Genomic DNA, 16,924 nt, shown 5'->3' with positions numbered 1-16,924 from the left:
GCTGCAAGATGAACCCAACATGCATCGCACTGAGCTGCAGCTGGTGCTGCAAGATGAACCCAACATGCATCGCACGGGGCTGCAGCTGGTGCTGCAAGATGAACCCAACATGCATCGCGCGGGGCTGCAGCTGGTGCTGCAAGATGAACCCAACATGCATCGCATGGAGCTGCAGCTGGTGCTGCAAGATGAACCCAACATGCATCGCATGGAGCTGCAGCTGGTGCTGCAAGATGAACCCAACATGCATCGCACGGGGCTGCAGCTGGTGCTGCAAGATGAACCTAACATGCATCGCACGGGGCTGCAGCTGGTGCTGCAAGATGAACCCAACATGCATCGCATGGGGCTGCAGCTGGTGCTGCAAGATGAACCCAACATGCATTGCATGGGGCTGCAGCTGGTGCTGCAAGATGAACCCAACATGCATCGCATGGAGCTGCAGCTGGTGCTGCAAGATGAACCCAACATGCATCGCACGGGGCTGCAGCTGGTGCTGCAAGATGAACCCAACATGCATCGCATGGGGCTGCAGGCTGCAAGATGAACCCAACATGCATCGCATGGGGCTGCAGCTGGTGCTGCAAGATGAACCCAACATGCATCGCACGGGGCTGCAGCTGGTGCTGCAAGATGAACCCAACATGCATCGCACGGGGCTGCAGCTGGTGCTGCAAGATGAACCCAACATGCATCGCATGGAGCTGCAGCTGGTGCTGCAAGATGAACCCAACATGCATCGCACGGGGCTGCAGCTGGTGCTGCAAGATGAACCCCACATGCATCGCATGGGGCTGCAGCTGGTGCTGCAAGATGAACCCAACATGCATCGCATGGGGCTGCAGCTGGTGCTGCAAAATCAACCCAACATGCATCGCATGGAGCTGCAGCTGATGCTGCAAGATGAACCCAACATGCATCGCACGGGGCTGCAGCTGGTGCTGCAAGATGAACCCAACATGCATCGCATGGGGCTGCAGCTGGTGCTGCAAGATGAACCCAACGTGCATCACACGGGGCTGCAGCTGGTGCTGCAAGATGAACCCAACATGCATCGCATGGAGCTGCAGCTGGTGCTGCAAGATGAACCCAACATGCATCGCGCGGGGCTGCAGCTGGTGCTGCAAGATGAACCCAACATGCATCGCATGGAGCTGCAGCTGGTGCTGCAAGATGAACCCAACATGCATCGCATGGAGCTGCAGCTGGTGCTGCAAGATGAACCCAACATGCATCGCACGGGGCTGCAGCTGGTGCTGCAAGATGAACCTAACATGCATCGCACGGGGCTGCAGCTGGTGCTGCAAGATGAACCCAACATGCATCGCATGGGGCTGCAGCTGGTGCTGCAAGATGAACCCAACATGCATTGCATGGGGCTGCAGCTGGTGCTGCAAGATGAACCCAACATGCATCGCATGGAGCTGCAGCTGGTGCTGCAAGATGAACCCAACATGCATCGCACGGGGCTGCAGCTGGTGCTGCAAGATGAACCCAACATGCATCGCATGGGGCTGCAGGCTGCAAGATGAACCCAACATGCATCGCACGGGGCTGCAGCTGGTGCTGCAAGATGAACCCAACATGCATCGCACTGAGCTGCAGCTGGTGCTGCAAGATGAACCCAACATGCATCGCACGGGGCTGCAGCTGGTGCTGCAAGATGAACCCAACATGCATCGCATGGGGCTGCAGCTGGTGCTGCAAGATGAACCTAACATGCATCGCATGGGGCTGCAGGCTGCAAGATGAACCCAACATGCATCGCATGGAGCTGCAGCTGGTGCTGCAAGATGAACCCAACATGCATCGCATGGGGCTGCAGCTGGTGCTGCAAGATGAACCCAACATGCATCGCATGGGGCTGCAGCTGGTGCTGCAAGACGAACCCAACATGCATCGCATGGGGCTGCAGCTGGTGCTGCAATATGAACCCAACATGCATCGCATGGGGCTGCAGCTGGTGCTGCAAGATGAACCCAACGTGCATCACACGGGGCTGCAGCTGGTGCTGCAAGATGAACCCAACATGCATCGCATGGAGCTGCAGCTGGTGCTGCAAGATGAACCCAACATGCATCGCGCGGGGCTGCAGCTGGTGCTGCAAGATGAACCCAACATGCATCGCATGGAGCTGCAGCTGGTGCTGCAAGATGAACCCAACATGCATCGCATGGAGCTGCAGCTGGTGCTGCAAGATGAACCCAACATGCATCGCACGGGGCTGCAGCTGGTGCTGCAAGATGAACCTAACATGCATCGCACGGGGCTGCAGCTGGTGCTGCAAGATGAACCCAACATGCATCGCATGGGGCTGCAGCTGGTGCTGCAAGATGAACCCAACATGCATTGCATGGGGCTGCAGCTGGTGCTGCAAGATGAACCCAACATGCATCGCATGGAGCTGCAGCTGGTGCTGCAAGATGAACCCAACATGCATCGCACGGGGCTGCAGCTGGTGCTGCAAGATGAACCCAACATGCATCGCATGGGGCTGCAGCTGGTGCTGCAAGATGAACCCAACATGCATCGCACGGGGCTGCAGCTGGTGCTGCAAGATGAACCCAACATGCATCGCATGGGGCTGCAGCTGGTGCTGCAAGATGAACCCAACATGCATCGCACGGGGCTGCAGCTGGTGCTGCAAGATGAACCCAACATGCATCGCATGGGGCTGCAGCTGGTGCTGCAAGATGAACCCAACGTGCATCGCATGGGGCTGCAGCTGGTGCTGCAAAATCAACCTGACATGCAACGTCCTGGGTGTGAGGAGGAGGAGGAGCAGCAGCAAAGCATCCCCTGCGCTGCAAAGGGGATGCACCCACCGTCCTGTGCTGCACGTTCACCACTGGGGTGGACAGACCTGGATCAATGGGGTGGACAGACCTGTATCAATGGGGTGGAGTGACCTGTATCAATGGGGTGGACAGACCTGGATCAATGGGGTGGACAGACCTGTATCAATGGGGTGGATCGACCTGTGTCGTGACAACGGCTGCGGGAGCTGAGCTGAGCTGAGATGTGTGGAGGGGATGAGATGGAGCAGGGCGAGCTGCAGCACTGCAACACTGCAGCATGAGCAGCGCTGCACCACTGCAGTAGAGCAGCACTGCAGCACGAGTAACACAGCAGCACTGCAGCACAGCAATACTGCAGTGCAGCAACACTGCAGCATGAGCAGCACTGCAGCACAGCAATACAGCAGCAAAGCAGTAGAGCAGCACTGCAGCGCAGCAGCATGGCAGCATCTGCAGTACTGCAATACAGCAGCACTGCAACGCGAGTAGAACAGCAGCAGAGCAGCATGAGCTGCACAGCTGCACTGCAACACAGCAGTACTGCAGCACTGCAGTAGAGCAGCACTGCATCACAGCAGCACGAGCAGCACTGCAGCACTGCAATACTGCATCACGAGCAGCACAGCAGTACAGCAGTGCAGCAGCACAAGCAGCACTGCAGCATGGCAATACTGCAGCACTGCAGCATAGCAGTACGGCAACACGGCAGCACAGCAGCAGAGTAGCACTGCAGCATAGCAATACAGCAGTAGAGCAGCACTGCAGCGCAGCAGCACGGCAGCACCTGCAGCACTGCAATACAGCAGCACGAGTAGCACAGCAGCAGAGCAGCATGAGCAGCACTGCAACACAGCAACACAGCGGTACTGCAGCACTGCAGTAGAGCAGCACTGCAGCACTGCAATACTGCAGCACAAGTAGCACAGCAGCACGAGCAGCATGAGCAGCACAGCTGCACTGCAACACAGCAGCACTAGTAGCACAGCAGCACGAGCAGCACAGCAGTGCAGCAGCACAAGCAGTACTGCAGCACAGCAATACTGCAGCAGTGCAGCATAGCAGTACAGCAACACAGCTGCACTGCAGCACTGCAGCACTGCAGCACAGCAATACAGCAATAGAGCACTGCAATACAGCACTGCAATAGTCCACTGCAATACAGCAGCACTGCAACGCGAGTAGCACAGCAGCAGAGCAGCATGAGCTGCACAGCTGCACAGCAACACACCTTACTGCAGCACTGCAGTAGAGCAGCACTGCATCACAGCAGCACGAGCAGCACTACAGCAATGCAATACTGCAGCACAAGCAGCACAGCAGTACAGCAGTGCAGCAGCACTGCAACACAGCAACACAGCAGTACTGCAGCACTGCAGTAGAGCAGCACAGCAGCACTGCAATACTGCAGCACGAGTAGCACAGCAGCACGAGCAGCATGAGCAGCACAGCTGCGCTGCAACACAGCAGCACTAGTAGCACAGCAGTACTGCAGCACGGCAATACTGCAGCATAGCAGTACAGCAACACAGCTGCACTGCAGTACTGCAGCACGAGCAGCACTGCAGCACCACAACACAGCAGCGCGAGTAGCACAGCAGTAGAGCAGCACTGCAGTGCAGTAATACAGCAGCACAGCAACACTGCAGCACTGCAACACAAGCAGCACAGCAGCACAGCAGCATGAGCACCACTCCAACACATCAGTAGAGCAGCACAGCTGCACTGCAGCATGGCAGCATGGCAGCACCTGCAGCACTGCAATACAGCAGCACTGCAGCACGGGTAGCACAGCAGCACTGCAGAACAGCAATACTGCAGTAGAGCAGCACTGCAGCATGAGCAGCACAGCAGCACAAGCAGCACTGCAACACTGAAGCATGAGCAGCACTGCAGCACGGCAGTAGAGCAGCACAGCTGCACAAGGAGCACTGCAGCCCTGCAATACAGCAGCACAGGCAGCACTGCAGCATGAGTAGCACTGCAGCAGGAGCAGCATTGCAGCACGGGCAATACTGCAGCATAGCAGTACAGCAACACAGCAGCACAGCAGCAGAGTAGCACAGCAGCACTGCAGTGCAGTAATGCAGCAGCACAAGCAGCACTGCAACACGAGCAGCACAGCAGTAGGGCAGCACAGCTGCACTGCAGCACAGACAGCACAGCAGCACTGTAGTACAGCAATACAGCAGTACTGCAGCGCGGCAATACTGCAGCACTGCAGCATAGCAGTACAGCAACACAGCTGCACCAGCAGCAGAGTAGCACAGCAGCACCGCAGTACTGCAGCACGAGCAGCACAGCAGTAGAGCAGCACTGCATCACAGCAGCACAAGCAGCACTGCAGTACAGCAGCACGAGCTGCACTGCAGCACCTGCAGCACTGGAATGCTGCAGCACAAGCAGCACAGAAGCATGAGCAGCACAGCTGCACTGCAAGACAGCAGTACTGCAGCACAGCAGCATGAGCAGCGCTGCAGCAGAGCAACACAGCAACACAGCTGCACGAGCAGCACAGCAGCGCTGCAGTAGAGCAGCACTGCAGCACGCGTAGCACAGCGGCACGAGCAGCACTGCAGCACTGCAATACAGCAGCACAGCAGCACAAGATGCACTGCTGCACTGGCAGCACCTGCAGCACTGCAATACAGCAGCACTAGTAGCAGAGCAGCATGAGCAGCACAGCTGCACTGCAACACAGCAACACAGCTGCATGAGTAGCACTGCAGCAGTGCAATACAGCAGCACTGCAGCACGGGTAGCACTGCAGCCCTGCAGCACAGCGCCTGCTTGTCTTATTGCACTGCAGCAAACCCAGAGCAGCTCAGCAGTGATGAGCACCCCACGTTGCTTTGGGTTTCGCCATCTCTCCCTTTGCTCCTTGTATCTGCTGCGCTCAGAGCTCTGCTCCAGGATGGGGCTGGTCCTATATGACCCCATTTCCCACCCCAGCCGCACTGGGAGCATAAAGGGAAGCAAATCTGCTGCTGTTTGCAGGGAAGTTCTGCTTCATAACAGCGAGTTGTGTCAGCGCTTTGCTCCCCTCCCCCAACTGCAGCTCAGCATCCTCTGCTTGCAGCCATAACTGCAGCAAGGAGCATTGCAGCATCCTCTGCTTGCAGCCATAAGGAGCATTGCAGCATCCTCTGCGTGCAGCCATAACTGCAGCACGGAGCATTGCAGCATCCTCTGCTTGCAGCCATAAGGAGCATTGCAGCATCCTCTGCTTGCAGCCATAAGGAGCATTGCAGCATCCTCTGCTTGCAGCCATAAGGAGCATTGCAGCATCCTCTGCTTGCAGCCATAACTGCAGCACGGAGCATTGCAGCATCCTCTGCTTGCAGCCATAAGGAGCATTGCAGCATCCTCTGCTTGCAGCCATAAGGAGCATTGCAGCATCCTCTGCTTGCAGCCATAACTGCAGCAAGGAGCATTGCAGCATCCTCTGCTTGCAGCCATAAGGAGCATTGCAGCATCCTCTGCTTGCAGCCATAACTGCAGCACGGAGCATTGCAGCATCCCCTGCTTGCAGCCACCATTTATTGCAGCAAGGAGCATTGCAGCATCCTCTGCTTGCAGCTGCAACATCCTTTAGTGCAGTCTATGGGGTCTATGGGGTCTCTTTGGGGAACTATGGGGCTCCATGGGGTCTCTATGGGTCTCTATGGGGGTCTATGGGGTCTATGGGGGTCTATGGGGTCTTTGAGGGTCTGTGGAGTCTGTGGGGCTCTATGGGAGTCTGTGGGGCTCTATGGGGGTCTGTGCAGTCTATGGGGTCTCTATGGAGATCTATGGGGTCTCTATGGGGATCTATGGGTGTATATGGGAGTCTATGGGGTCTATGGGGGGTCTATGGAGCTCTATGGGGTCTCTATAGGGATCTGTGGGGATCTATGAGGTCTATGGAGTTCTATGGGAGTCTGTGGGGGACTATGGGGATCTATGGGGGTCTATGGAGTCTGTATGGGGATCTATGGTGTCTATGGGGGTCTGTGGAGCCTATGGGGTTCTATGCAGTCTATGGAGGTCTATGGGGGTCTATGGGGGTCTATGGGAGTCTATGGGAGTCTATGGGGCTCTATGGGGTCTATGGGGACTCTATGGGGTCTATGGGATCTCTATGGGGATCAATGGAGTCTATGAGGTCTCTATGGGGGTCTATGGGGGGGTAAGGGGGTCAATTGGGGTCTATGGGGGTGTATGAGGTCTATGGGGTTCTATGGGGTTTATGGGGGGATAAGGGGGTCTATGGGGTCTATGGGGGTCTCTGTGGGGTCTCTATGGGGATCTATGGTGTCTATGGGGTCTCTATGGGGTCTATGGGATCTCTATGGGGATCAATGGAGTCTATGGGGTCTCTATGGGGGTCTAGGGGGTCTATGGGGTCTATGGAGGGATAAGGGGGTCAATTGGGGTCTATGGGGGTCTATGTGGTCTATGGGTGTCTATGGGGTCTGTGTGCGTCTATGGGTTCTATTGGGTTCTATGAAGGTCTATGGGGTCTGTGGGGGTATATTTAGTCTATGGGGTCTATGGGTCTCTATGGAGTCTATGGGATCTCTATGGGGATCTATGGGGTCTCTATGTGGATCTATGGGGTCTCTATGGGGGTCTATGGAGTCTATATGGGTATCTATGGTGTCTATGGAGTCTATGGGGTCTCTATGTGGATCTATGGGGTCTTTGGGTTATATGGGGATCTATGGGGTCTATGGGGGTCTATGGGGTCTGTATGCATCTATGGGTTCTATTGGTCTCTATGGGGATCTATGGGGTCTCTATGGGGATCTATGGAGTCTATATGGGTATCTATGGTGTCTATGGAGTCTATGGGGTCTCTATGTGGATCTATGGGGTCTATGGGTTATATGGGGGTCTATGGAGTCTATGGGGTCTCTCTGTGGATCTATGGTGTCTATGGGTTATATGGGGGTCTATGGAGTCTATGGGGTCTCTATGTGGATCTATGGGGTCTATGGGGGTCTATGGGGTCTGTATGCATCTATGGGTTCTATTGATCTCTATGTGGATCTATGGGGTCTCTATGGGGGTCTATGGAGTCTATATGGGTATCTATGGTGTCTATGGAGTCTATGGGGTCTCTATGTGGATCTATGGGGTCTATGGGTTATATGGGGGTCTATGGAGTCTATGGGGTCTCTATGTGGATCTATGGGGTCTATAGGTTATATGGGGGTCTATGGTGTCTATGGGGTCTCTATGGGGGCCTATGGGGTCTATGGGGGTCTGTGGGGTCTATGGGAGTCTATGGGGCTCTATGGGGATCTGTGGGGTCTATGGGGTCTATGGGGATCTATGCGGTCTCTATGGGGATCTATGGTTTCTGTGGGGGTCTATGGGGATCTATGGGGTCTCTATGGAGATCTGTGGGGTCTATGGGGATCTATGCGGTCTCTATGGGGATCTATGGGGATCTATGGTGTCTATGGGTCTCTATGGGGGTCTATGGAGTCTATATGGGTATCTATGGTGTCTATGGAGTCTATGGGGTCTCTATGTGGATCTATGGGGTCTATGGGTTATATGGGGGTCTATGGGGGTCTATGGTGTCTATGGGGGTCTATGGAGTCTATGGGGTCTCTATGTGGATCTATGGGGTCTATAGGTTATATGGGGATCTATGGGGTCTATGGGGGTCTATGGTGTCTATGGGGGTCAATGGAGTCTATGGGGTCTCTATGGGGGTCTATGGAGTCTATATGGGTATCTATGGTGTCTATGGGGGTCAATGGAGTCTATGGGGTCTCTATGTGGATCTATGGGGTCTATGGGTTATATGGGGATCTATGGGGTCTATGGGGGTCTATGGTGTCTATGGGGGTCAATGGAGTCTATGGGGTCTCTATGGTGTCTATGGAGTCTATGTGGTCTCTATGTGGATCTATGGGGTCTATGGGTTATATGGGGGTCTATGGAGTCTATGTGGTCTCTATGTGGATCTATGGGGTCTATGGGTTATATGGGGGTCTATGGGGTCTCTATGTGGATCTATGGGGTCTATGGGTTATATGGGGGTCTATGGAGTCTATGGGGTCTCTATGTGGATCTATGGGGTCTATGGGTTATATGGGGTCTCTATGGGGATCTATGGGGTCTCTGTGGATCTATGGGGTCTCTATGGGGATCTATGGGGTCTATGGGATCTATGGGGTCTATGGGGATCTATGGTGTCTATGGGGTCTCTATGTGGATTTATGGTGTCTATGGGGTCTCTATGGGGTCTATGGGGGTCTATGGGTTCTATGGGGGCCTATGGGGTCTATGGGGGTCTGTGGGGTCTATGGAGTCTATGGGGTCTATGGGGGTCTATGGGGGGATAAGGGGGTCAATTGGGGTCTATGGGGGTGTATGAGGTCTATGGGGTTCTATGGGGTTTATGGGGGGATAAGGGGGTCTATGGGGTCTATGGGGGTCTCTATGGGGTCTATGGGGGTCTCTGTGGGGTCTCTATGGGGATCTATAGGGTCTCTATGGGGATCTATGGGGTCTCTATGGGGGTCTATGGAGTCTATATGGGTATCTATGGTGTCTATGGGGGTCTATGGAGTCTATATGTGGATCTATGGGGTCTATGGGTTATATGGGGGTCTATGGGGTCTATGGGGGTCTATGGGGTCTGTATGCATCTATGGGTTCTATTGGTCTCTATGGGGGTCTATGGAGTCTATATGGGTATCTATGGTGTCTATGGAGTCTATGGGGTCTCTCTGTGGATCTATGGTGTCTATGGGGTCTCTATGGTGTCTATGGAGTCTATGGGGTCTCTATGTGGATCTATGGGTTATATGGGGGTCTATCGGGTCTCTATGGGGGTCTATGGGGTCTATGGGTTATATGGGGGTCTATGGAGTCTATGGGGTCTCTATGTGGATCTATGGGTTATATGGGGGTCTATGGGGTCTATGGGGTCTCTATGGGTTATATGGGGGTCTATGTGGTGGATAATAGAATCACGGTGTCGCTGCGCGTTGGGCTCCGTGTGTGTGTGTTGGTTTCGGCGATTAATAAACTAGAATAATTTATTTGCCAGGACACACAAACGTCACTTTGGGGGTGTGAGAAGCAGCGGGTGAGAATGAGCCGTACAAACAAAGCAACCATACAAAACACGAGCAGCCGCCACCCCACAGCGCCCCTAAATGGGGCCCTATGGGGACAGGGGGCAGCTCGGACCCCCCCCTACACCCCCTAAATCCCCCCAACCTCCCCCATGTTGGGGTATAGGGCTGCCCCACAGGCTCTGCTGCTCTCAGGGCGGCACAATAAATAGTGGCAGTGACCCCAAGGGGGGGCTGGGGGATGGGGCTGGCCCTGCTATGGGGTGTGGGGGGGGGGGAGACCCCCATATGGGAGGGGTATGGGGTGGAATATGGGGTTTATAGGGGGGTTTATAGGGGGTGAGGGGAGGGGGAGACCCCGATGTGGGAGGGAGGGGTATGGGGTGGAATATGGGGTGGGGTCCCAAGTGATGGGACGTGGGGAGGGGGTTTATGGGGGGGGGAGGGGAGGGGGAGACCCCGATGTGGGAGGGGTATGGGGTGAGATATGGGGTTTATAGGGGGGTTTATAGGGGGTGAGGGGAGGGGGAGACCCCCATGTGGGATAGAGGGGTGTGGGGTGAGATATGGGGTGGGGTCCCAAGTGATGGGACATGGGGAGGGGGTTTATAGGGGGTTGAAGGGGAGACCCCGATCTGGGAGGGGTAATTGGGTGGAATATGGGGTGGGGGGTTTATAGGGGGGGGGTGAGACCCCCATATGGGAGGGAGGGGTATGGGGTGGAATATGGGGTGGGGTCCCAAGTGCTGGGACGTGGGGAGGGGGTTTATGGGGGGGGGCGGGGAGGGGGAGAACCCCATGTAGGAGGGAGGGGTATGGGGTGAGATATGGGGTTTATAGGGGGGTTTATAGGGGATGAGGGGAGGGGGAGACCCCTATGTGGGATGGAGGGGTGTGGGGTGGAATATGGGGTGGGGTCCCAAGTGATGGGACATGGGGAGGGGGTTTATAGGGGGTTGAAGGGGGGACCCCCATCTGGGAGGGGTGTGGGGTGAAATATGGGGTGGGGGGTTTATAGGGGGGGAGACGGGAGGGGGAGACCCTGATGTGGGATGGAGGGGTGTGGGGTGGAATATGGGGGGGGTCCCAAGTGATGGCACTTGGGGAGGGGGTTTATAGGGGGCTGAAGGGGAGACCCCGATGTGGGATGGAGGGGTGTGGGGTGAGATATGGGGTGGGGTCCCAAGTGATGGAACCTGGGGTGGGGGTTTATAGGGGGGGGGGGGGAAGGGGAGACCCCCATCTGGGAGGGAGGGGTATGGGGTGAGATATGGGGTGGGGTCACAAGTGCTGGGTCCTGGGGGGGATGAGACCCCCATATGAGAGGGAGGGGTGTGGGGTGAGATATGGGGTGGGGTCCACAGTGCTGGGACATGGGGAGGGGGAGACCCCCGTCTTGGAGGGGGGTGTGTGGGGTGAAATATGGGGTGGGGGGTTTATAGGGGGAGAGAGGGAAGGGGGAGACCCTGATCTGGGAGGGAGGGGTATGGGGTGGAATATGGGGGGGTCCCAAGTGATGGCACTTGGGGAGGGGGTTTATAGGGGGGGTCAGAGGGGGGGAGACCCCGATGTGGGAGGGAGGAGTATGGGGTGAGATATGGGGTGGGGGGTTTATAGGGGGGTGAGGGGAGGGGGAGACCCTGATCTGGGTGGGAGGGGTGTGGGGTGAGATATGGGGTGGGGGGTTTATAGGGGGTGAGTGGAGGGGGAGACCCCCATGTGGGATGGAGGGGTATGGGGTGAGATATTGGGTGGGGTCCCAAGTGATGGGACTTGGGGAGGGGGTTTATAGGGGGCTGAAGGGGAGACCCCCATCTGGGAGGGGTATGGGGTGGAATATGGGGTTTATAGGGGGGTTTATAGGGGGAGAGGGGAGGGGGAGACCCCGATGTGGGAGGGAGGGGTGTGGGGTGAGATATGGGGTGGGGGGTTTATAGGGGGGGAGAGGGGAGGGGGAGACCCTGATCTGGGAGGGAGGAGTGTGGGGTGAGATATGGGGTGGGGTCCACAGTGATGGCACTTGGGGAGGGGGTTTATAGGGGGGGTCAGAGGGGGGGAGACCTCGATGTGGGAGGGAGGAGTATGGGGTGAGATATGGGGTGGGGGGTTTATAGGGGGGTGAGGGGAGGGGGAGACCCTGATCTGGGTGGGAGGGGTGTGGGGTGAGATATGGGGTGGGGGGTTTATAGGGGGTGAGGGGAGGGGGAGACCCCCATATGTGGGATGGAGGGGTGTGGGGTGAGATATGGGGTGGGGTCCCAAGTGATGGAACCTGGGGGGGGGGAGACCCCCATATGGGAGGAGTATGGGGTGGAATATGGGGTTTATAGGGGGGTTTATAGGGGGAGAGGGGAGGGGGAGACCCCTATGTGGGATGGAGGGGTATGGGGTGGAATATGGGGTGGGGTCCCAAGTGCTGGGACCTGGGGAGGGGGTTTATAGGGGGGAGGAGGGGAGGGGGATACCCTGATGTGGGAGGGAGGGGTGTGGGGTGGAATATGGGGTGGGGGTTTATAGGGGGGGTGAGGGGGAGACCCCCATCTGGGAGGGGTGTGGGGTGAGATATGGGGTGGAGTCCCAAGTGATGGAACATGGGGAGGGGGTTTTGGGGTCCTGCCAAGGGGGCTCGGGGTGGGGGATTTGGGGTCTGGAATGCAGCTCTAGGTGGAACCTTCTGAGTCATATAAGTGTGGGATGGGGGTGGGAGTGTTGGGGTGGGGGGGCAGGATTTGGGGTGGAAGGCTGGGATATAGGGTGGGAGGTTTGGGGCAGGAGACTTGGAATTGGGGGGTAGGAGGCTTTGGGATTTGGGGTGGGAGGTTGGGATATAGGGTGGGAGGTATGAGATTTGGGGGTGGATTTGGGGTGGGTGATATGGGATTTGGATGGGAGGTTTGGGGTTTAGGGTAGAAGGTTTGGCATTGGGGGGAGAGGTTTGAGGCGGGAGGTTTAGGGCAGGAGACTTGGGATTTGGGGGTAGGGGGTTTGGGATATGGGGTGGGAGCCTGGGATATAGGGTGGGAGGTTTGGGATGGGGGTCGAGGTTTGGGGTGGGGGGTATGGGATATGGGTGGGAGGTTTGGGGCAGGAGACTTGGAATTGGGGGGTGGGAGGTTTGGGATTTGGGGTGGGAGGTTTTGGGATTTGGGTGGGAGGTTTGGGATTTGGGCTCTGGGCAGGATCAGGGTGAGGATCCCACCCCAGGCAGCATCTGTGGGTCTGAGACTGATGCATCCCAATGAGGGGGGACACACACAGTGGGGTGGTGAGATGGGGGGGGGGTGGGCTGAGCCCTGGGTCTCCCCATAGGGATGAATGGGGATGGGGGTGGGCTAAGCCTTGGGTTTGCCCCATAGGAAAGAATGGGGACGGGGGGAGGGTTGAGCCTTGGGTTCCCCCCATAAGGATGAATGGGGAGGGGGGTGGGATGACAGGGGTGGGCTGAGAATGGATCCCCCCATAGGAATGAATGGGGATGGGGGTGGTCTGAGCCTTGGGTTCCCCCCATAGGAATGAATGGGGACGGGGGTGGGCTAAGCCTTGGGTTCCCCCCATAAGGATGGATGGGGAGGGGGGTGTGTTGGTGGGGGTGGGCTGAGCATTGGGTTCCCCCATAGGGATGAATGGGGAGGGGGGGTGGGCTGATGGGGGTGGATTGATGGGGGTGGGCTGAGCCTTGGGATCCCCCATAGGGATGAGTGGGGAGGGGGGTGTGTTGGTGGGGGTGGGCTGAGCATTGGGATCCCCCATAGAAATGAATGGGGAGGGGGGTGGGCTAATGGGGGTGGGCTGAGCCTTGAGTCTCCCCATAGGGATGAATGGGGAGGGGGGTGGGCTGAGCCTTAGGTTCCCCCATAGGAATGAATGGGGAGGGGTCCCCCCATAGGGATGAATGGGGACGAGGGTTGGTGGGGGTGGGCTGAGCCTTGGGTTCCCCCATAGGGATGAATGGGGAGGGGGGTGGGCTAAGCACTGGGATCCCCCATAGGGATGAATGGGGAGGGGTCCCCCCATAGGGATGAATGGGGAGGGGTCCCCCCATAGGGGTGAATGGGGACGGGGGGTGGGATGAGCCTTGGGTTCCCCCATAAGGATGAATGGGGAGGGGGGGTGGGCTAATGGGGGTGGGCTGAGCCTTGGGATCCCCCATAGGGATGAATGGGGACGGGGGTTGGTGGGGGTGGGCTGAGCCTTGGGTCCCACCCATAGGGATGAATGGGGAGGGGGGTAGTCTGTGCCTTGGGTTCCCCCATAGAGATGAATGGGGATGGGGGTGGGCTGATTTGGGGTGGGCTGAGCATTGGGTTCCCCCATAGGGATGAATGGGGAGGGGTCCCCCCATAGGGATGAATGGGGTCAGCAGGTTGCAGCTGGCGGGGTCTATTTGCTGGGGTTGATCCAGGAGGGTAGAGAACAAAAATCATCATCATCATCATCATCATCATCATCATCATCATCATCATCATCATCATCATCATCATCATCATCATCATCAGCCAATATAAAACCTAACAAGAGAAGAAGCCTGAATGGCGTGTTGTGGGGTGGGGGGGGTGAGGGTCCCATTGATGGTTGATGTGTCATAGGGTTGATCTGCCATAGGGTTGATGTTATAGGGTTGATGTGTTATAGGGTTGATGTTATAGGGTTGATCTGCCATAGGGTTGATGTTATAGGGTTTATCAGTTATAGGGTTGCTGTGCCATGGGCTTTATCTGTCGTTGAGCTGGGGGGAGCTGGTTCTCTCCTCCTCATCCTCCTTGTCGTCCTTCATCCCCTTGAGCCGCTGCCGGGCAAAGTCCTCGAACACGATGTCGTCGTCACTGGGGGGAGAAACATAAAGAGAAATGGGGGGGTTATGGGGCAACAAAGTGAGCCCATAGCCATGGATTGATGCACTGGGATCTCATATTGCAGCCCCATATCTCCCCCCTGCAGCCCCAAAGTGACCCCATAACCCTGTACTGCTGCTCTGGGATCTCCTATTGCAGCCCCATATCCTCCCCCTGCAGCCCCAAAGTGACCCCATAACCCCATATTGCTGCACTGGGATCTCCTATTGCAGCCCCATATCACCCTGCAGCCCCAAAGCCACCCCATAACCTGGTATTGCTGCACCAACATCTCCTATTGCAGCCATATCCTGCCCCAAACCTCCCCCTGCAGCCCCAAAGTGATCCCATAACCTCGTATTGCTGCACTGGGATCTCCTATTGCAGCCCCATATCCTCCCCCTGCAGACCTCAAATCAACTCCAGCCCCAAACCCTCCCCCAAACCCCCCCTGCAGACCCCAAAGCCACCCCATAACCCTGTATTGCTGCTCTGGGATCTATTGCAGGCCCATATCCTCCCCCTGCAGCCCCAAAGTGACCCCATAACCTGGTATTGCAGCACTGGGATCTCCTATTGCAGCCCCAGACCCTCCCCCTGCAGACCCCAAATCAACTCCAGCCCCATATCCTGCCCCAAACCTCCCCCTGCAGCCCCCAAAGTGACCCCATAACCTCGTATTGCTGCACTGGGATCTCCTATTCCAGGTCCATATCCCCCCCCTGCAGCCCCAATGTGACCCCATAACCCTGTATTGCTGCATTGGGATCTCCTACTGCAGCCCCATATCCTCCCCCTGCAGCCCCCAAAGTGACCCCATAACCTGGTATTGCAGCACTGGGATCTCCTATTCCAGGCCCATATCCCCCCCCCTGCAGCCCCAAAGCCACACCATAACCTCCTATTGCTGCACTGGGATCTCCTATTGCAGCCCCATATCCTCCCCCAAACCTCCCCCTGCAGCCCCAAAGCCACCCCATAACCTGGTATTGCTGCACCAACATCTCCTATTCCAGTCCTATATCCTCTCCCAAACCTCCCCCTGTAGCCCCAAAGTGACCCCATAACCCCATATTGCTGCACTGAGATCTCCTATTGCAGCCCCATATCCTCCCCCTGCAGCCCCAAAGTGACCCCATAACCTTATATTGCTGCACTGGGATCTCCTATTGCAGCCATATCCTGCCCCAAACCCCCCCACTGCAGCCCCAAAGTGACCCCATAACCTGGTATTGCAGCACTGGGATCTCCTATTGCAGCCCCATATCCCCCCCCTGCAGCCCCAAAGCCACCCCATAACCTCCTATTGCTGCACTGGGATCTCCTATTGCAGCCCCATATCCTCCCCCAAACCTCCCCCTGCAGACCCCAAAGCCACCCCATAACCCCATATTGCTGCTCTGGGATCTCCTATTCCAGCCCCATATCCCCCCCCTGCAGCCCCAAAGCCACCCCATAACCTGGTATTGCTGCACCAACATCTCCTATTGCAGCCCAACACTATGGGGACACTATGGGGACACTATAGGGACATTATGGGGACACAATGGGGACACTATGGGGACACTATGGGGACAATATGGGGACACTATGGGGACACTATGGGGACACTATGGGGACACTATGGGGACACTTTGGGGACATTATAGGGACACTATGGGGACACTATGGGGACATTATAGGGACACTATGGGGACACTATGGGGATACTATGGGGACATAATAGGGACACTATGGGGACACTATGGGGACACTATGGGGACACTATAGGGACACTATAGGGACACTATGGGGACACTATGGGGACACTATAGGGACACTATGGGGACAATATGGGGACACTATGGGGACATGATGGGGACACTATAGGGACACTATGGGGACAATATGGGGACACTATGGGGACATGATGGGGACACTATAGGGACACTATGGGGACACTATGGGGACACTATAGGGACACTATGGGGACAATATGGGGACACTATGGGGACATGATGGGGACACTATAGGGACACTATAGGGACACTATGGGGACACTATGGGAACACTATGGGGACAATATGGGGACACTATGGGGACACTATAGGGACAGCATGGGGACACTATGGGGACACTATGGGGACATTATAGGGACACTATGAGGACACTATGGGGACATTATAGGGACACTATGGGGACACTATGGGGACAATATGGGGACACTATAGGGACACTA

At 56.5% G+C, this 16,924-nt stretch overlaps 1 protein-coding gene across 1 annotated transcript in view; it reads right to left on the bottom strand.

Annotated features, from left to right (window-relative positions):
* Positions 1-14,315: 14,315 nt before the first annotated feature.
* Positions 14,316-16,924, bottom strand: part of ARRB1 (arrestin beta 1) — a 40,524-nt gene continuing 37,915 nt past the window's right edge. Inside the window, exon 16 of the mRNA XM_085536584.1 lies at positions 14,316-14,697. Within this exon, the coding sequence (XP_085392710.1) occupies positions 14,586-14,697 (112 nt within the window). The 3' untranslated portion in view covers positions 14,316-14,585. The remainder of the gene's footprint in view (positions 14,698-16,924) is intronic.

This window comes from Coturnix japonica, chromosome 1, assembly GCF_054131305.1.
Source record: "Coturnix japonica strain WE chromosome 1, WE-NBRP24, whole genome shotgun sequence".
Lineage (NCBI taxonomy): Eukaryota > Metazoa > Chordata > Aves > Galliformes > Phasianidae > Coturnix > Coturnix japonica.
Note: the sequence above shows the minus strand (reverse complement) of the source record. Positions and strands in the feature narration are given on the sequence as shown.